The sequence below is a fragment of the Mirounga angustirostris genome, unplaced genomic scaffold, assembly GCF_029215605.1.
Source record: "Mirounga angustirostris isolate CCGP_5_RB_7025 unplaced genomic scaffold, mMirAng1.0.hap1 SCAF_13, whole genome shotgun sequence".
In the NCBI taxonomy this organism is placed as follows: domain Eukaryota; kingdom Metazoa; phylum Chordata; class Mammalia; order Carnivora; family Phocidae; genus Mirounga; species Mirounga angustirostris.
In genome coordinates this window covers 23,804,662-23,825,359 of record NW_026991721.1, presented here as the reverse complement: position 1 = coordinate 23,825,359, position 20,698 = coordinate 23,804,662, and the positions used below count along the sequence as shown (strand labels likewise).

General features: G+C 41.7%; 1 protein-coding gene across 11 annotated transcripts in view; it reads left to right on the top strand.

Annotated features, from left to right (window-relative positions):
* The first annotated feature begins 868 nt into the window (after positions 1–868).
* TRIM44 (tripartite motif containing 44) overlaps positions 869–20,698 on the top strand; it is a 110,587-nt gene continuing 90,757 nt past the window's right edge. For 4 of the 11 annotated variants that reach the window (XR_010406894.1, XM_064576634.1, XM_054511983.2 and 1 more), the window contains exon 1: positions 873–1,902. Coding sequence is in view for 10 of the 11 variants with exons in the window: in XM_064576634.1 (XP_064432704.1) it covers positions 1,234–1,902 (669 nt within the window). In the remaining variant the exon portion in view is untranslated. Of the gene's footprint in view, positions 1,903–20,698 lie in introns of all 11 variants that reach the window. The other 7 variants (XM_064576636.1, XM_064576635.1, XM_064576638.1 and 4 more) reach the window with 5 other exon arrangements.

The following is a 20,698-nucleotide window of genomic DNA, read 5'->3' as shown; positions in this document are numbered from 1 at the left end:
TGGAAAACAGAATGATCAATTAACGTCTCCATGGTCACAAAGCCAATTAAGTTGTAGTACCAGGATTTGGGAGCCCTTAACAGTGGATCTTCCAAAACCAGCTTTTAAAATACCACAAAAAGGTCTGGCCTGATTCTGGGCACTTCGGTATTGGTTAATAAATAACAGTCCCTTTCATTTCTTTCGGAACCCAATCTGGATCTAGGTGGTCTCTTTACATAAAGGAAAATGGACAAATCCTCTCTCCCCACCTACCTCACCTGACATCTCAGAGGAACCCAAGGCAAGCACTCAGAAAAAGGCACAGAGGTTGCCACCCTAGAGATTCCAAGCCCCTAAGAAGCAGGAATGCAAACAGACTTTGCAAACAGACAAAGTGTAGTATTGCTTTGGATCGAAAATGTCTGTTTGCAGAGCCTGACTCTGAAATTCCCTGAGCCTGGGAGAACAAACACAACCCTTCCCGGGGCCCTCTGAAAATCCCAAGCGATCAGGTTCAGTCTGGTAAAAAAAAAACAAAAAACAAAAAACACTCAGTCCTGGCACCCTGCAGAACACCTGGCGGTGGGGACTGGGATGGGCGGCGACAAACTGGAAGGACCGAGACTGAAATGCACACGTACACCTGCCTAGCGGCCTTGAAAAGTCAGGTTGACACCCCCAGGGCCGTGGGAGAATTTGACCCCGCCTCCGGAGCGAGCGGGAGACCTCCTCCATCCTCCCCCTCCTTCCGGGGCGGCGGAGCGCCCCCTTCCCCCCACTCCCTCTCCCCCCCTCCCCCCGGGGAACGCGGAAAAGGGCCCTTGCCACTTTAAATGACTCAGGAAGTGAAAAGAGGCCGCTGACAGGGAAAGGGAAAGCGGAACCGGGGCGGCAGGGCCAGCGGCGCGGCGATCTCGCCGGGGGCAGCGCGAAGCAGGGCGGCGCGCGGCGCGGGGGCCGACGGGGGCGCGGGGCCGCCGCGCCGGAAGTGCCCGCGCCGCCGGAGGAAGCGCAGCGGGCGCCGAGCGGCCGAGCGGGCGGGAAGGCCCCTGGCTCCTCGGCCGGGCAGGGGCTGGCGGGAGCAGGCGGGAGCAGGCGGCAGCGGCGCCGCGGCCCCAAGCCTGCCTTGAGACCCGGCGCGGCCAGTACCCGGGACGGGACCCGGGCGGGGAGGAAGTAGGGAGGAGGCCGCGCCGAAGCCAGGCGGCGAGCTCCGAGGCCCAGCGGCCTGGGCCGCGTCACCGCAGCCACATGGCCTCCGGAGTGGGCGCGGCCTTCGAGGAGCTGCCGCACGACGGCACGTGTGACGAGTGCGAGCCGGACGAGGCTCCGGGGGCCGAGGAGGTGTGCCGAGAGTGCGCCTTCTGCTACTGCCACCGCCACGCCGAGGCGCACAGGCAGAAGTTCCCCAGCCACCACCTGGCCCAGTACGTCCACGGCGCCGCCCAGGCCTGGACCGCCGGAGCCCCGGGGCAGGGCGACGCCAAGGAAGAAGCCGAGGCCAAGGTGGAGAATGAGCGGGACCTAGAGAGCGAGGTGGGGGAGGAGAGCGAGTCCGAGGAAGACAGTGAATCCGAAGAAGAGAGCGAGACGGAGGAAGAGAGCGAGGATGAGAGCGAGGATGAGAGTGAAGAGGACAGTGAGGAAGAAATGGAGGATGAGCAAGAGAGCGAAGCAGAGGAAGACAACCAAGAAGGAGAATCCGAGGCTGAGGGAGAAACGGAGGCAGAAAGTGAATTTGACCCAGAAATAGAAATGGAAGCGGAGAGAGTGGCCAAGAGGAAGTGTCCGGACCATGGGCTCGATTTGAGCACCTATTGCCAGGAAGATAAGCAACTCATCTGTGTCCTGTGCCCTGTCATTGGGACTCACCAGGGCCACCAGCTCTCCACCCTAGACGAAGCCTTCGAAGAACTAAGAGTAAGTATTGGGCATTCAGAGCATAGGCCTGGAGGTCTGTACACCTGGGTTTCAACTCAGGTGGCCTAGTTGTGGCCACATTCGCCTTCACCATGACCTTAAAAGTCTAGCCTGTTCAACTTAGTGAGGGCAGTGCTTATACCCTCTTTTTGGTTGAACTTTGAGAATCAGTTGAAAGTTCTGGACTCTGACCCGATGGGAAATATATGTACACGTGAAACCTAGTGTACAGCTTCTGGAAAACTGCAAGCCTCTGGTGTCTGGATCCCAGTTAAAGCATTCATTGGGAGTTTTGACCCCATTTAAGCCAATTGCCGCAGCACCGCCATCGTTGAGACTAGTGCCTTGACTTGGTAAGGCAGTCTCTTTGCGTACTTGAGAATATGGGAAACCGTGCTTCAGCCAGATGAACCCAAGCAGGTGGTTCCTCTGTAGTGAAGAGACCCCCTGACAAGCGGCGGTTTCTGTGCTAAGGTCATATGTGCCGCCAATTTCATTCAGGTTCTTCATGTGTGACAGTTATTTGGAAAGGAGGATGAGAGGTTGGAAACAAACTCGGAATGGGAGTTCCTGTGTCCTCCATCTCTGGCAGGAGGGCAGGACCTTTATCTATCTTGGACCTTGCTGATCCCCTAGAACAGTGTTTGGGAAGTCGTAGACATTAATTAATCTTTTTTGGGCCAACAAATTTTTACATGATTTGCCTTTTACTTATATTGTGGATCTTTACAGTCAGAGAAATTGCTGGAGTTAACCAGGGAGGAAAGTTTGAGCAGAGTGACCAGTTCATTAGTGAATGTTGTCATGTTATGACGATTTTTGTTTCCCTAAGTAACCTTGCAATTCCTGGCACTGGGATAACAAATACTTTGTTAATGAAAATTTCCTGTGTTGAGATTTTCCTTTTTTTTTTTATTGTAAAATACACAAAGTATATAAAAACGTTTGCACAGTCTAACAAAAAATTATAAAGCAAATTCTGATGTACCCTCTACCCAGATTAAGACAAAGAGTATTAGTAGCAATATTGAAGACCTATGCCCTTTCCAATTATAACCATTTCCCTTCCCTATAGGTAACCATTTTCTGGACTTCTGTGGTGATATTTCCTTGCTTATCTTTATAGTTTATCACATATATATGCATTCCTAAACTTACTTGAGCTTGACACAGTTGATGTCATATTGTGCATTCTTTTGGGTTTTGCTTCATTTTTTTAGCATTGTGTTTGTGAGATTCATCCAGTGGAGCTGTGGTTTGTTCATTTTCATTGTTGTGTAGAATTCCATTTAAGACTATGCCACAAGTTATCTCTTCTATCAGTGATGAACATTCGATTTCCAGATTCTGAGGTTTCCGCTTATTATAAACAATGTTGGTATAGACATTCTTGTTCATGTCTCCTGGTGAACATCTACATATATTTAAATGGAATGTAACCCTAGGATGAGATTGTTGGGTCACAGACTGTGCATATCTTAAATAGCACCAGATTTTGCCAACTATTTTCCAAAGTGGTTGTACCAGTTTGCATTGCCTTGAAGAGTGTATGAGAGTTCCTGTTATTCTGTATCATCACCAGCACTTGCTATTAGAGAATTTAAAATTTTTTGTCAATTTTGTGGATATGTATGGTATCTTCTTGTGGTTTAAATTTGCATTCCTCTAGTTACTAAGGACTTTGTGTATCTTTTATCTCTCTCCTTTTGTGAAGTGCCCCATTGAGGTTTTTTTGTTCATTTTTCTGTTAGGTTGTCTTTTTCTCATCAATTTATAGAAATGTATTCGGACTTCTTTGTTGTTTCTGTGGGTTGCAGATATCTTCTAGTCTGTTTTTTAAAACTGTGCCTTGAATAGAAGCTCTTCATTTTAATATAATAGAATTTATCAATAATTGCCTCTATTGTTAGTGCTTTTTGTGTCTTGTTCCACTTAGGATTGCTTTTCCCATAGTGGAAATAGGGGCTCAATTTCATTTTTTCCTCTTGCAGGTAGCCAGTTGCTCTAGCAGCATTTATTGAAAAGCCTGTCTTTTCTACATGGATCTGCTGTGCCACCTGTCCATATGCCTGTGAATATGTTTCTTGGGTCTTCTGTTCTCTACCATTGACCTGTTAGCGTATCTCTGTGTGAAAAACATGTTTTCTTAGTTACCATAGCTTTGTAACATGTCTTAGTATCTGGTAGAGCAAGTTCTTCCACTTTGTTCTTCTAGAAAGTCTTGGCCTTTTACATTTCTTAGAAGCATACTATAAAGTTGTGTTAAGAAAGCCTGCAGAACGTTTTTCGTATTGTATTGAGTTTATAAACCAATATATAGAGAATTAACAGCATTCCAAGATAAAGTCTTCTCATATATTTAGGTCTAAATTGCCTCATGATAAAGTTTTATAATTTTTTTCTGAAAAATCTTGTATATCATTTTGACATTTATTGCTGGATACTTAAAATTCTACAGTATTGTACAAAATTTTAAAATTTTTGTTTTCTAATTGTTTGTATATAGGAATATGATTAACTTTTATGTATTGATTTTTATGTTAAGATGTCTGCTAAATTCTCATAAATATTCTAATAATTAATGTGTAGATTAATTCTAAGTACATGACCATATTATCTGCAGAGAGGGACAGTTTTTGTTTCTTTCCAGTCCTTATATGTGTTGTTTTTTTTCTTGCCCTAAGACTTTAGTTAGGACCTCCAATATAATATTGAATAGAAGTGATAGTGGGTATTCTGGTCTTGTTCTAATTGATGAATAATTTACATTTCACACATAAGTGTGATAGTAGTTTGGTTTTTTTCACAGATATATTTCATCAGATTAGGAAAATTCCCTTTTAATCCTAGCTTAAGAGTTTTTCTTTTTTTTAGATATTTTTTATTTATTTATTTGACAGAGAGATAGAGAGCGCAAGTAGGCAGAGCGGCAGGCAGAGGGAAAGGGAGAAGCAGGCTGTCCGCTGAGCAGGGAGCCCAATGCGGGGCTCGATCCCAGGACCCCAGGATCATGACCTGAGCCGAAGGCAGCCGCTTAACTGACTGAGCCGCCCAGGCGCCCCAAGAGTTTTTCTTAATATTCAGTGGCTACTGAATTTTGTCAGGTGGTTTTCCTGCATCTATTGGGGTGTTCATCTGATTTTACTAGGTTAATGTGGTAAGTTATGTTAATTGATTTTTTAAATTTAAAAATCAGTAATATGTTCACATGCCTCAAAAATCTCTAGTTCACCTTTGTCCTTTTCACCTGGTTTCTTCCCCAGCAACTATTGGTGACCACTTTTCTTAGTTTTTTGCACATCTTTCAAATGTTTCTTCTTCTATTTGTACACAGAAAGATGGGTGTGCATAAATATGGTCTTATTTTCATCCCTTCATGTCATTGTATTTTACAATTAAAGCAGCTTTGCATTTCTGGGATAAATGCAACTTGGTCATGGTGAAGTATCTTCATGTTTTTAAATTTGGTTTATTAATAATTTAGGCTTTTTTTCATTTGTATTTATGGGAGAAATTAGCTTGTAAATTTTCTTCTTTGTACTGGGATTCTGCTATCCAGGTTATGTTGGCTTCATAGTATGAGTCACAGTGTATTGCTTCTCACATAGTTTCGCTCTTTTAATGCTCTGGAAGTGTTTGCTTAAGATTGGTATGTTTCTTCCTAGAATGATTGGTAGAACTGACCATGGAAGCTGTCTGGACCTGAAAAGAGAAAGAGAGAATTTTGTTACTTTGTTTTCTATTTTTGATTATGAATTCAATTTCTTTAATGGTCATAGGTCTGTCCAAGTTGTCTATTTTTCCTTAGGTCAGTTTTGATAAGTTACATTTTCCCAGAAGTTTGTCCATTTTGTTTAACTTTTCAAACGTACTAGTATAAATTTGTGAATCATATCCTCTATCTTTCTTCATACTGTAGCTATCCTCTTTATTCGTGTGGGAACAGTAAGCATGTTGGTCATAATCTGTTTTTGGTAATTCCAGTATGTGGAGACTTTATAGATCTCTTCTGCTGTTGTTTTTGATGGTATTTTTCATGTTTCTTTATTTCCTTTTGTGTTATGTTTGCACAACTCTTCATTGCCTTTGAAAATTATTTGTGGGGATTTCCTAAGCCTTGGCATGAAGCTGTATTCTTCGAAAGAGGATTGACTTTGCTTGTGCTAAGGCCTGAGAGTACAATTTGTTTAGAACCCCTTTAAACTAAATGAATTGCTTGAGATTTCTTGGATCAGATTTTCAGGAGGTACCTGCCTAAGTTTACAACTTCTTAAAGATTTCATTTTCATCCAGCCCTGCAGCTCCTCCCCTCCTTCTGTTCAGCTCCAAGGCAACACTCCCACAGTCCCCTTCAGAGGGTGAGATAGTGGCAAGTTTAGTTTGTTTTTACTCTAGGATTTTACTCTTTGGCAGGGGTGAGAGCATCCGAAGTCTGTGTGGAAAGGGCTCTTTTAAATGTCTCACCCTGGGGCACCTGGCCAGCTCAGTTGGTAGAATATCTGACTCTTTTATTTATTTATTTGACAGAGAGAGAGAGCGAGAGCAGGAACACAAGCAGGGGGGCGAGGGGGGAGAAGCAGGCTTCCCGCGGGGCAGGGAGCCTGATGCGGGTCTCGATCCCAGGACCCTGGGATCATGACCTGAGCCGAAGGCAGACGCTTAACGACTGAGCCACCCAGGCGCCCCACATCTGACTCTTAAGGTTGTGAGTTTGAGCCCTACATTGGGTGTAGACATTACTTAAAAGACAAATTAAAAAACAGTAAGTGTCTCACTCTGAGCATGCCCCAGCTTTGCTTTCTCTTACCTTCTCCTCTTCCACCTCACTTTGTAACCCCTATCAAATGCACAGCCCAATTTCTTGCAGATCAGTAAATGTCCTCAGATCGAGAGCCGCTTCCCATACTCTTTTTTTTTTTATTTATTTTGAGAGAGAGCACAAGTGAGAGAGCACAAGAAGGGGGAGCAGCAGAGGGAGAGGGAGAAGCAGACTCCCCACTGAGCTGGAACCCAATATGGGGCTTGATCTCAGGACCCTGAGATCATGACCTGAGCTGAAGGTAGCCGCTCAACTAACTGAGCCACCCAGGCGCCCCTCCCGTACTCTTATGTTAACATTGGAATAGTATTGCTAACGAAACTGTGGACATTATTAGAATTTCACCAGTGTTTCCTCTAATTACCAGGATCCTGTGGTCACATTACATTTTTTTTTGCTTTTGATGAACTTGATAGTTTGGAGGAGTGCTAGTCAGGTGTTGTGTAGAATGTCTCTTAGTTTGGATTTGTCTGATGATTTTCTCATGGTGAAATTGGAATTAATGGGGTTTTGGGCGATATAAATTCTCTTTTTTGCTTTGCTTTTTTAACTTAGCAGTATGTCTTGGAAATCACTCCATAGATATGTCTATTTATTTATCTTTTTTTTTTTTTTGACAGCTACAAATACTCCATTGTATGTCATTTGTTAAATTCTTAATTAATGATAATGTGTTTTTCAACTCTAGGATGCTTATTTGGTTATTTTTTAAAGCTCTGTTTCTTTGAATCTTTTGGGGTCTGATTTTACATTTTCATAATTCTTCTCATATCTCATCATTTTTCGTCCAATACTAGACATTGTGTTTAAAAGAACTATAGACACTAGAATAGTATTTTCTTTTCTCCCCCTCAGAAGTGGTATGCCATTTACTCTACTAGGCAGCTAGGATGAGGGGCTGATTATTTTGATCCAGTAAAGCTTTGAGCTTGATCAGAGCTTGGTTGCAGCTTTAATTAGTTTCAGTTCACTCTGGTTTCAAATGTTTTGAGGCCAGTGTACATTTGCTTATTGGAAGAGAGTAAGGCTCTTGGAATATTGAAAGTAGCACAGCATGATGATGGTGAGGGAACAGGGTCTTGGTTACACTGCATTCATACAGCCAGTATTTATGGAGTATTGGCCAAGGGCAGGAGCTTCTAAGCATTGGGGATATAGCAGTGAGCAGAATGGAGAAAGTCCTGATTCTATTGGAGCTTACATTATATTAGAAGGAAATAGAGAAAAACCAATTAGCAAATAAACATGTAGTGAATGTTATAAAGAAAAAATGAAACAGTGTAGGATTAGAGAGGAACAGAAAGTATCCTAGCTCTGCCACTTGCTTTTTGACATTGGGCAAGCTATGTAACAGTTTGGTCTTATTTCCATATCTCTAAAATGGGTATGAAGTTATGAAATAAAACAGGATTTTCATGTGAATAAAATGGTTTAGTTTGTGATAAGACACTTTAACAATGCTTAACACATTGTAAGTTCTCAGTAAATGTTAGCTGCTGTTTTTATTATTAATATGAAGAGTCTGGTTAAACATACATGTTCTGATAGCTTCAAGCCTAACCAGGCTGTGAGTGGCTGGTATTGGTGGAGGAAGGCCAAATTGTTGCGAAGGGTTGCTGACACTTAGAGTAAAGCAGACTTCAGAATGGGCAGAGAACCAAGGTGAGACTGTATGGCAAGAGGGGCCTGAAGTTTCTGTCTCCAAAAGATTTTTGTGGGTCCAGATTTGAATTGCGCATGTGTGCCAGCTCTATCATAGAAATATAGTTACACAGCCCAAATTATGATCTCTCATCTGATTTATAACCTCTCATCCAGATATGTAGGTTTCTCTTACCATAATTTCTGGCTCTGAAAATGGGTCATTGGGTCTGACAAAGGAACTTGATCTGGCTTATGGATTTATTCATATGAAAATTCTTATATTGTCAAGGGGATTTGCATTCATAGCTACGTTAATGAGTCATTTTTGTTGAACAATAAAAGTGCAATTAGATGTTCTCAGAACTCTAGGCCAGTAGTTTAAAAAATTGAACATAACCTACAATAGGGGAAGTATATTTTACATTGTAACCTTGTTTACACACACACACACACACACTTTTAAATAACTCAAATGGAACACTGTATGCCTTACCGGATAGGATGTTTTCTGTTATTGTTCTATTCTGTTCAAAAAAATTCTGGATTCTCACACTAAAGTAATTATATTGCCTATTAATGGGTGTGTCCTGTGACTTGAAAAGTACGTGTCTAGTGCACTGTAGGATCACTGAAGGAAAGGTAGAGTTATAAAATGGCTAAAGGACAAGTAGGAAGCAGAGTTCAGCAGATGCTTATGAGCATCTGTGGAGTTCTTAACATGGCTTTATTATGTACAGATCCAAAGGGTTTCCCTTTGCCCTGGAGTGTGCCTTTAAGATGAGTATTTGGGGAGCAGAATGTTTGGTTAAGTGGCATTGGGAACAACTGCAGCGAAGAGCCGGTGAGGGAGCACTAGGAGCAGGGTGGTTCGAAGGATACAGGCATATGCTCAGAACAGCTGTGGCTCTAGGAGGGCTAGAAATGGAGGTATGTCACTGCTCTGTCCCATCATGGTTCATGACTCAGGCTCTTTAGTCAGCTCATAAGAAGCAGCTCTGGTAGGGAGGCAGAAGGTTGAAGGTCTGCCCAAAACATCTAATTATGTTATTTTTAATTGTTTGAAAGGTTTGGGTTATCTTCTAATAAAACCATGAAGCCCTGGCTACAGAATGTTGCAGTATCTTATTTATTTGTTTAGAATAAGACAAACTAAGACTAAGGTCTTTAAAGGGAATGGCTTCCTGTCAGAGCAGCCCCATGTGGTTCTATGGAAAATTTCTGGGAGAGACCTACAGTTCTGGGATTGCCCATCTGAGTCTACCCTTCAGAATGTACTTACTTAACCTGTAGTAAGTCTTGGAGTTAATACAGTGACGAGGACAGACAGGGCCCTAGCTTTCATGGAGTTTTCCCTCTAGCTGGGGAGAAAGAGAGGTAATTTGGGATGGTAGTATGTGCTATGAAATCAGCATGTCCTGGTGAAGGAGTGAGTGGCATGGCAGCAGAGGGTTACATTTTGGTGAGGTAGTCTTGGAAAGCATCTCTGAGCATATGACATGTGGGCAGAGACCTGAATTTATGAGATCTAGCAAAGATCTAGGAAAACCCTTCTTTTGTGTTACCAATTGAGTACTGCTTGTGCAAAGTTCAGTGATTTGTAGCAGAGACGATTGCTTTGGTTCCTACAACTTTTCATAAAGGGATTGTTGGCTCTTGAAGTGAGAAGAATATCATAATTCTCGCTGTTTTAATGTTCTGTTAGCACAGGTAAAAATACTACCCTGTGGAGGGAGTATGAGCTTGTGGGGAGGTCCTGGAGGGCTTCTGCAGGGTTGAACATGGGAAAAGCTGTCTCACTGTGTCCTGTTAAAGCATGGACTCTTTGTATAATCTTCATTATTAAAATTATACCTTATAATCTAAAATTAAGAAAAATTCTGGGAGAAGAGTGGTTAAGGTAGAAAGAATAGTGAATGCAAAGTTCTAAGGTAGAGGTGCGCTCGGAGTATTGGAGGGACAATAAAAAGGTCATTATGAAGCAGAGGGGAGTGAAGGAGGAGTAAGAGATGAGGTCAGCAAAGTAAACAGCGTGTTTCTCACCTTGGTACCACATTTCTGAATCATCTGTGGAGGGCAGTTCTTTAGAAAATACCTCTGATTGGCCCTATCCACGCCAGGTAAATCAAAATCTCCAGGATTTGTCAGGTATTTTGTAGAATGTCCTTTTATTGGGATTCGTCTTTTGTTCATCTCATGATTAGACTAGAGTTAGTGGTTTTGGGGAGGAAGACCACAGAGTTAAGGGTGCATGCTATCAAGATGACTTATCACGGTTGGTGTCTGGGAGCCAGAACCGATTAAGAGCTGGCACTTATTATATTACTATTTATGTGGTAAGCACTGTTCTAAGCTCTTTATACATATTAATTTGATTCTCATAACAATCCTAGAGGTCCACTTTATTTATTTTTTAAAAAGATTTATTTATTTGAGAGAGAGAGAGCATGTGTGCAAGCACGAGCAGGAGCGGCAGAGAGGGAGAGAATCTCAAGCCGACTCTGCACTGAGCACAGAACCAATGCATCTTTACCATCATGACTTGAGCCTAAACCAAGAGTCGGATGCTTAACCAACTGTGCCACCAAGGTGCCCCAAAGTACATTTTATTATCTCTATTTTAAAGAGGAAGGAAACTGAAGCATAGGGAGATCACATAACTTGCCCAGGGTCATACAGTTGGAAAGTGGCAGAGCTTAGCTGGGAGTCTTAATAGCTGACTCTCGAGAAAAGGTCCAAGCTTTTCCTTCTCTCTCTCCCAAGAATCCAGTGCCTTCTTTTTCTCTTCCCTGACCTCTCGATCAAAATAGAATGGGTTACTGGGCATTATGTACTATTAGATTATTGCTTTTCAGGGTAAGGTTGCTGATGCAGTAGTCTTATTATTCTTTTTTTTAGTCTTATTATTCTTAAACCCCTCTGAGAATAAAGGACTGTGTGCGTGTGACGTCAGCTTTTCTTGACTACAGCCCACAATATAGAAGTTGCCCTGTCTATTCGTTGGTGTACCCACTTCTCCTCCCTTGCATCTGACCCAAGACTGAGAAGCCAAAGGTGGATCTGTGTCAGTGCTCATTGTGTCTTCTGCTTGAACTTACAGTTCAGTCTGAGATGACCAGCTCAGTTTCATATTCCTGTCCCAGTTGGTTCTTTTAATATCCAGAGCCACAGTCTAAACTTGTGTGGCAGGAAGGAGCACAGATGCTCGTGGACTGTCAGAAGAGAGGGGGCAGAATATATACAAGGAATAGGTGGAACAAAAGCTTTGGTCCTGATATGTGGGGTAGAGATGAGAATGGGGTAGGAAACACAGAATTCTGGCCCTGGCAGACTTAAATCCTTTGTATGTGTGTTTTGTTTTTGTTTTTGGGGTGTGTGTGTTTATGTGTTTGTGTGTGTATCACTGTCATAGATCAAGCCAACATGGCATCAGAGAATATTAATATTAATGTCCTTTTCATATGTCACAAAATGAATGAAGAATTAAAAAAATAAAATCCTTCAGATATGCTAAAGGCTCAATCCATAATGTAGGCCAGATAACCATATTCTTGTTGAACATTTAACTATATCTTAAACTCACTTCAGATGTGTTTAACTAGTTTTTGGTCAGGTAGCAAAGAAATCTGCTTTTAACTTCAATAAGTATTAGAGGAAACATTCATTTTAATGTGTACAAGCTATAGCATATAGTTAGCATTAAAGACTGGTATTTTAGGTTAATCTTATTTATCTGAATAATTTTTGAGCATTTATGGTGAGCTGTGTGACGAATATTGAGAATAAAGAAAAGTTTTTGACATTAGGAAGCTTATAGTTTAATAGGAAAGACAGTCTTTTCAGGTGCTTATTTGTGTATAAATAGAGGAGAGGTACAAACAGTATACTATGGGGGCTCAAAGAAAAGAGAAACTAATTTCAGCTGAAAACATGGGATCAGGAAAGATTTCTCGGCAGGAATGGTATTCAAGGTGGACGGGATGGATAGGATTGTACTAGGTAAATACAGACTAGACTGCTAGGTAGCCTTCCTGTGTTTCCATAGCAACAGACTATATACATTAACTGTAGCATTAATTACAGTATACTCTGAGATGTTATTTCTTTCCATGTGCCCTGTGGGTTATAGTTATGAACTCTCCTAGGGTTACTACTATAAGTTATCTTTGTTCCCAGTACCTAGCACAGTGCCTGTTGAGTAGTAGATGTACGTGGAATATTTGGTGAATATATGATATGAAATACCTAGTTTCTAGGGTGCTGATGAAGAACTGAAAGAGACAGTATTGCATAATGATTTAGTGTATCAATGTTTACATTAGTTCAGCTGCATCTAATATAATGAAATAATTTGGAAAAATCCAAAATAATCGCAACTCAAACAGATACTTATTTCTCTCTGTGTAAACGAAGTCTGGATGTAAGCAGTCTCAGGCTGGTGTGGAGGAACTGTGATGTTATTAGGAATCTACGCTCTTTCTAGCTCCACTCTGCCGCCCTTAGGGTATAGTTCTTGTCATGGACCAAGTTGACTGCTGGAGTTGAGCCAGCACATCCAAGTTCCAGGATAGCAGGCATAGGAAAGCGAAGAAGGACACACCCCTCCATTTTAAGGAAACCCTCCAGAAGTTGCACACATTGCTGCTTATGTTTCATTGGCTAGAATTCAGTCCTGTGGCCTTTTCTAGTTGCAAGGGAGTCTAGGAAACAGTCTTTTCTTCAGGCTACAGTGTGTCCAGCTAAAAGCTGGGGTCTGTTACTAAGGAAAAATGGGAGAATGAAATGAAGGACCAAGCAGTCTTGCATTAGTTGGCTTTGCAATCTATGGATTTGAGTATTTATTAGCTGTGTCATGTGGGATAATTCACTCAGCCTCTCTGAGTCTTGGTAACAGCATAGTAATTGCTTCTTCTTGTTGGGTTATAGTGAGGAACAAAGATCGTACTTCTAAAGAGCTTAGCGTAGTGCCTGGAAGATAGTAAGCCCTCAGCCATGGGTGGCTCATTCTTATTACCATTTTAAAGCCATCTCAGGTTCTGTTCTGAGTTCAGTTCCAAACCAGTCAGTCTGGCAGCAGTAGAAGTTCTGGACACCAAGTTTCTTTGGGTGAAAAGTGTTCAGCCCCCTCTCCTTCTGCTCCTTCTGCTCCTTCTGCCTGCTTTATTCTGGTGGGTGGATATGCTGAGGAAAAACTTGTCTTGGAGAAGAGGCTCCTGTATGTTTCAGTGTCCTGCTGGTGCCTTATGCACTAGCTAACCAAAACACAGCTGGTAGGTCTAATTTTAGGTTCACAAGTCTTGCTGGTTGTCCTCTTTAAATTCTGTTTTACATTCTGAACTGTGGGAAATTTTTATAGAAGCAGAGGGGAGGCAGGGGCAATACATTATTTTCTGGTTAGGAAATAGCTTCCATTTTCTTTCCAGTAGGCAGTCATGGGAGAGATATTGTAGGCACCCTTCTGTTCTCTCTGTCCTTTGGGTCGGTGTAAACCCTGGTGGGGTGTAAGCTGTGAGTGGTAGACTCTGACTTCACGTGCGTGAAGAATGAAAATACTGGTCTTCAGCTGAGGTTATAAAACTGAGACAGTCTAGAAACTCTGCTGTTGTATTTTGAGGCTCTTTCCAGAGATGAGAATATAGTAGTAATAGTTATTGAGTGGTTTTAGGTCAGGTGCTTTTCATTCATTGTTTCAGTTGATCTCAGTACAACTCCCACAATAAGCTATGTTACTATGATTCTCATTTTACATGAGGAAACTGATACTCAAAGAGGTTGAACTTTGCGGAAGGTCACCTAGCTAGTAAGTAGAAGGACTAGGGTTTGAACCCAGGTCTGATGCCAAAGTACATGTTCTTTCTACCACCCCATGTTGCCTCTACTCCCCCATTTTAATTATTTCCACTTACATCTAAACTTTAAAGTTGTACCAACACAGTTTTCTGATGTTTACCTTCTGTATGAAAGTATTTAATACTTTCTGAATATTCTAAAACCGTTTTCTCTTCTACCTGAAGTTTTCTTCCTAGATATTTTACAAAGTATTTTGATTAATAACAGATTGTTTTGTCATTTTTTTCTGTTCATCCCTTCTCTATCTCAGTACTTGGTACTTAGTAGTGCTTCAGTATGTTGTCATTCAATTAATAATAACAACAATGATAACTAAAACTTATTGAGAACTTAGTATGTACCAGGTTCTGTACTATAAGCTTCCTACATGTTTTTGGTTTTTTTTTAATTTTATTTATTTATTTGACAGAGAGAGACTGAGAGAGAGGGAACACAAGCAAGGGGAGTGGGAGAGGGAGAAGCAGGCTTCCTGCCAAGCAGGGAGTTGCTTCCAGGGATAGCAACTTCAGATGTCTGTAGGGACCAGAAAGGTAACGTAAATCGGGAGGCAAACCAGGGTAACCATGGCAAACTGGAGAGAGCTTGCCTGGTGTAAAGTGGATAGCTGCTGCTTAGCTTCAGCCAATTGCTGCCATGTGGGAATGAGACGTGGGGCTCGATCCCAGGACACTGGGTTCATGACCTGAGCCAAAGGCAGACGCTTAAGTTTGCAGGCACCCCTAAGCTTCCTACATGTTATCTCATCTAATTTTTACCACAGTTCTTTGAGGTAAAGTATTTATTAAGATATTTTTATATAGTGGTTGAAGTTAGTAGCATGATGATTTTTTCCTTTGATCTATTCATTCAATCAGGTAGAGTGTTTGGAACAGTAGGGAATTTAACAGTGAGTAGTCCTAAGTTCCTATTCTCATGGAGCTTATATGGTATGAGCAAAACAGACATAAGGAAGTTCAGCAGTAAATTATATTTCAAACGATGATAAGGTAAATACTAGGGATAACAAACTAGGGGAAGGAGGAGGAGAGTGACTGGGATGGGGGAATAAGAGGGAGGCTATTTAAGGACGTGAGAAGGAGTTGTTTGAGGTAGTGACTTGGGTAGACTTTGAGCCAGTGATGGGAAGATCTGGGGGCATAGTGGCCCAAGTGGAGGGAATAGCATGTGAAGAGGCTCTGAGGTGAAGGAAGCTTGCTGGGGAATAAAAAGGATGGCTGGAGAATAACTGAGTAAAGGTAAGGGATGAGGGAGTAGTAGTTGAGATCAGATTACCAAGTAGGTCGTGATGAGGACTTTGGATTTTCTTCTGAGTAGCCATAGACTATTCAAGCAAGGGAGTGAGTGAGTGACTTAGGTTCTTAGACTCTGACTCTGGTGTCTGTGTGGAGATGGACAGTAGGGTAGCAAGAAGGAGAACAGTGCTCTTGCTTGGCCTGAGCAGTAGTACAGATGGTGAAGAGTAGTTGGAGGTGGCATGTGTTTTAGAGTTAGCTTTAAAAGACTTGGCGATGGGTTTCTCAGAACCAAAAGTGATTTTGGATCTGACCAACTGTATAAAAGTGGTTGCCTGACATAGGAGTAGACTTGGAGCTGGAAAATCAAGTAATATTGGTAAAGAATTTTTGTACATGGCATGGTGATAAAAAAATTCAGTTTCATTTCCTTTTGACAAGGCCTTTGCTTTCTGATTTGATTCCTTAGGAAGACTTGCTGTATATTCTTTTAGTCTGTTTCCACTGGTTTCCCCCCAAAAAAACTTTTTGTAAAAATAGAAAGTTGGGTTGATCTTTTTTTTTTTCTTTTTAAAAGCATGTTACCAACACAAGGCCAGTGGGATAGGAAAAAACCCAAAACAGCCAGCCAGTATTCTTTCTGAACTCAGCATCTTCTGATTTTTTATAAAGAGAATTCAATATTTAGGAGCCAGCTTAGGATGTTTAAGTGATTAACATTTACAGTTCTACAGAGAAATTACTGTTCTTTTGGTGCCCAGCTGGTTATTAGCATTAGACTAGACTAACTCCCATTAAACAGAGATACTTCTTGTCAAGAGACAAAAGTCGGGAGATATTTCTTGTTCTGATGCCGCTTTCACCTACCATATTCCACCTTTGTTTCTGCTCCTCACACATTTTCAAAGGACGTTTACATTAAAATGAGCTATATTACTTTTTTTGTTTTGGGGGTAAGTGGATGAACATGTGTTTATGAGGTGTTCTCAACCCCTTTAAAGAAAGAGATCCCAGGTTTTTGGTGTTCAAATACAAGGACCCTTAGAGGTAGAAAACCTTCAGAGTGTTACCTCCAGGGATAGCAACTTCAGATGTCTGTAGGGACCAGAAAGGTAATGTAAATCGGGAGGCAAACCAGGGTAACCATGGCAAACTGGAGCTTGCCTGGTGTGAAGCGGATAGCTGCTGCTTAGCTTCAGCCAGTTGCTGCCATGTGGGAATGAGAGCCCAGTACAAACAGATCTTTCAGATTTTCAAAAGAAGCTAGAAATCTTTATTGCTAGGTCATATCTCCTGATTTTTAAATGCTGGCAACTAATTTAAAATTCCAAGTATGCTGTGTGGGATAACACTCTAAAAGTCCCCCCCCAAAAAAAGTTCTGTAGGCTGCAGGCTACAAATTTGTAGATTCTGATTTGGTCCATTTTCTTCCTTCACAGATTGAGAAATAGAAATCCAAAGATATAAAATGACTTTTCCAGGCTCACGTAGGTAGTGGCAGAAGTAGGAATAGAACCTGGGTCTTTTTTCTTTGTGCAATTGTCTTAACACAGAAAGTTAAACTTTTTTGGTACTCTGAGGAAAGCTAATGTCCCTTTCCCTAGAAAAGTACATGTACATTCCAAATTTTGTACACAGTTTTAGGGGTTTTAAACCCCTGAAGTCTGTACATAAACAGGTAAAGAACTCTCTCTTGTACCTGCCGGTTTATATGTTTGCAGTGTACAGGGAACAGTATTTAAGCAAACTCACGTAGAGAAGCACTGAAGAAGCCGTAGGTCTGTCCTCCCTTGCTCACTCCTACCTTTATGTATTCTAAATCTTAGACAGTAGGACTACCTTTAGCTAAGTCTAAGACTCTTCCTACTACTGTCTGCAGTACCAGTCCCTCCAATCATTTCTTTCAGGTGTTTTACATACATATATAGCACCCATGGAGAGTAACAGGTTTTTTTTTTTTTAATAAATGTTATTTATAGTATGTATCCTTTCGCAAGTTTAAAAAAATTCAGTATGTTTTGCCTTGTATCCAGGCACATAACAGATCTACTTCATTCTTTTTATTTGCTATATTATATTCCACACTTTGTTAATTCCAGAGCTTATTTAGCCACCCACTGTTGATAGATGTTTAGAATGTTTGCAGTTTGTTCAGTGCTACAATAAATATTTCTGTGCATGCCTCCTTGACACATGAGCTAGGTTTTCTTTTTTTTTTTTTAAGATTTTTTTTTTATTCATTTATTTGAGAGAGAATGAGCTAGAGATAGCATGAGAGGGGGGAGGGTCAGAGGGAGAAGCAGACTCCCTGCTGAGCAGGGAGCCCGATGCGGGACTCGATCCTGGGACTCCAGGATCATGACCTGAGCCGAAGGCAGTCGCCCAACCAACTGAGCCACCCAGGCGCCCTGAGCTAGGTTTTCTTAAGGGGATAGAGAGAGAAATGGACTGGTGAGGTATGTGATTTCAAAGTAGCTTCATCATTTTGTATCAGCAACATATGGAAGTCCCTAGTTTCTCCAAAGCCCCTCATCACTTGATATCAGATCAGAACTTTTTTTTTTTCAGAACTTTTTTTTCAATATGATGGATAAGAAATATCTTAATTGCTAGTAAGTTTGTGCATCTTTTCTTTTAGTATGTATGTTAGCCATTTTGCATTTCTATTATATCATATCCTTTGTTTGGATTTCTTTTGGGCTTATTTGACTTTTTCTTATTTATAAGAATCCCTTTTGTATTTTCTTATGTATTGTTGACACCAACCGCTTCGGCTGTATATATTGTAAATCTTTTTCATTTGGATTGTTCTGATCCTGGTTTTGCTGCTGACTGACTAGCTTTGTGATTTGCGGGGCATTGTTTGACTTCCACAGAACCATTTTTGACCATTGTAAAGTGAGAATACACCACCTCTTAGTTACTGTGTAATTGTGAAATGCCAGTGACAGAGTGTATGAGCCCCGTGATTTTTAGGTTCCTCATTTGATTTCCGCGAGCCATTTCTCAGCTATAAATTGTGAATACACTAGTTTATAGGTTTATTGGGAAATGCCAGTGAAAGAGCATATAAAAGTGCTTTGGAGAATAAAGAATAACTTCAAGTGTAAGGCATTTGTCCTTTCTTTGGCTTTGTTATGACTCATCCCCAGGAGTTGGCTTTTGTGAAGCATGCTACATCTTCACAGATTAATCAAACTCTGAGAGGTAGGTGTCACAACATACCACTTGTTTCTTTTTATTCTACACTCTTTCAGGGCAGGGAAGAGGTGTGTAAACAAGGTATGTTCACATTGAACTCCTGTGTTCTTGGAACGTGTGAGGTGGGATGGAGGTGGAGAAGAACGGTATCAGGAGACTCTGACTTCATCACCCATAGTGCTGGCCGCAAGGGCTGACACAGTAGAATCAGGACACTTATGGAACCAAATGTCTATGAGGTTAGAATTAGCCTGCCCTTTCTTACTGTCGTGGTCCACCTCTCAATTAGAACACAGTTTTCAGAGGCAATTGTTCTATTCCACCACAAAAGGGAAGTATGAGGGTATAATTTCCGATCCTGGTTACCTTTTGATTGATGACTGCCCTTTGCAAACAGATAATTCACTAAAACATGATAACCACCCTTTGCTCTGGGGACACTCAAACTCAGATACCACCTTAGACCTAGATAACCCTGTGCCCCTACCCTATGCTGCATGCTTTAGAGGGCCCTTCCTTTAGAGGGCCTATGCCCATACCCTTCTCGACTACTCTTCAAGTACCCAGGACCCAAGAATTACCTGACAAAATGTCGTGAACCTGCTTTTGAGGCCTGCAGAGCCTCTTTCTGAGTCTGTCCTCCCAAAGATGGATCAAGCCATTAGACTCTACCCCTGATGTGTGCATTACTGGGTCCCAGGTGTGACCAAGGTGACTGCTTAGTACACCTACAGCTTGGGTGTACTAGCTCGAACATCTGTATACTATACAAGGCTTTTTGAGGTACAGAAAGTGTGTGGGGAAAGAAAGGAGGTGAATCTGGGGCCAGCGTCATCCACTTATACTTTTGCTCCAGCCCTGCAGCTGTTGGAGGCAGGTCTGCCCAGTGGATCCTCTCCTTTCTGACCATCTGCTTATTTTATGGGTAGAAAAAAAAGCCATTGAGGAATGTTTTCTTCACCACCCATTTAGAAACTGGGTATCGCTGACTCAATGTAGACCCCAGTTAATCTCAGAATAATTCTCAAAACGGGGGTGGGGGTTGGAATGGGTGAATTTCCTGAAGGGAGAATATCAGTGCATCTTCCTCTGTCTCTCCCCTGGGTAGGCAGTGCTGCTGATGCTTGGTGAAAGGAGGGAGGATTCTGCTGACACACTGTATTTTTATGAAAGAAGGCTAAGGGTTCCCTTATCTCTCCACACAAGGCACATCTGCCTGCAAAAGTGTCGTCTGCTTCTGAGGGATGCCTTTGTCGTTCTGTGTCTTTTCTGAATGTTTTAAGGCACAGTTTTGGTGCATTCCTTTCTGTTCTCTAGAGCCAGGGGGAAAGTCAATATATCAGGGCTTTTGCTGAAGAACTTAAAATGGGCGCTGGCAGCTGGGATGTGGGGGAAGAGAGCTTTCCAGGGACAAGTGACCTGCTTGTTCAGCCAATGAGAAGCAGGTTACAGAAATGATATCACCAGACAGGCTTTATTGTCTGATCATCTCATAAAAGCAGGATTGTGTCTGGCAACTTAACCCTTTTTTAGGTACTTCAGCTCTCACCCACTCTCTGGTATGTGACCTCCAGATTCTTTTTCCCAGCTGTCTGCTGAGAGATCACAGAGATTAAAGATTTAAATTGGTGATGAAATTTGGAGAGTTGTAAACCATCATTTTAAAACTACAATTTATTAAAATTTAGAACCCCAACTAGAATGGGAATGTCAACTACACTGTTTGGAGAGCATATTAAAGCTCCCATCTAATCATGTTACACCAGGCTTTTGCTGGATAGACTTGGGAGAGAAAAGGAGTTAGAGGGAAAACAAGACTGAGCCGTTAGTCTATTTTAATCTACATAAAGGGGTCTTAGTAAGAATTTGCTGTTTTAGAGGAATTGGAATTGGTTCTGAACATTTGGAAAATATTACTGATTCTGAGACCAATTTTGAGTAACAGATATTTGTAGTGTTTGTTTATATTTTACCTCTTGATTATCCCTTCCCCCATAAAAAATGTCAGTCATTTTACTTCTTCATGCTTCCTTTCATCACTGGTAAGATGCAG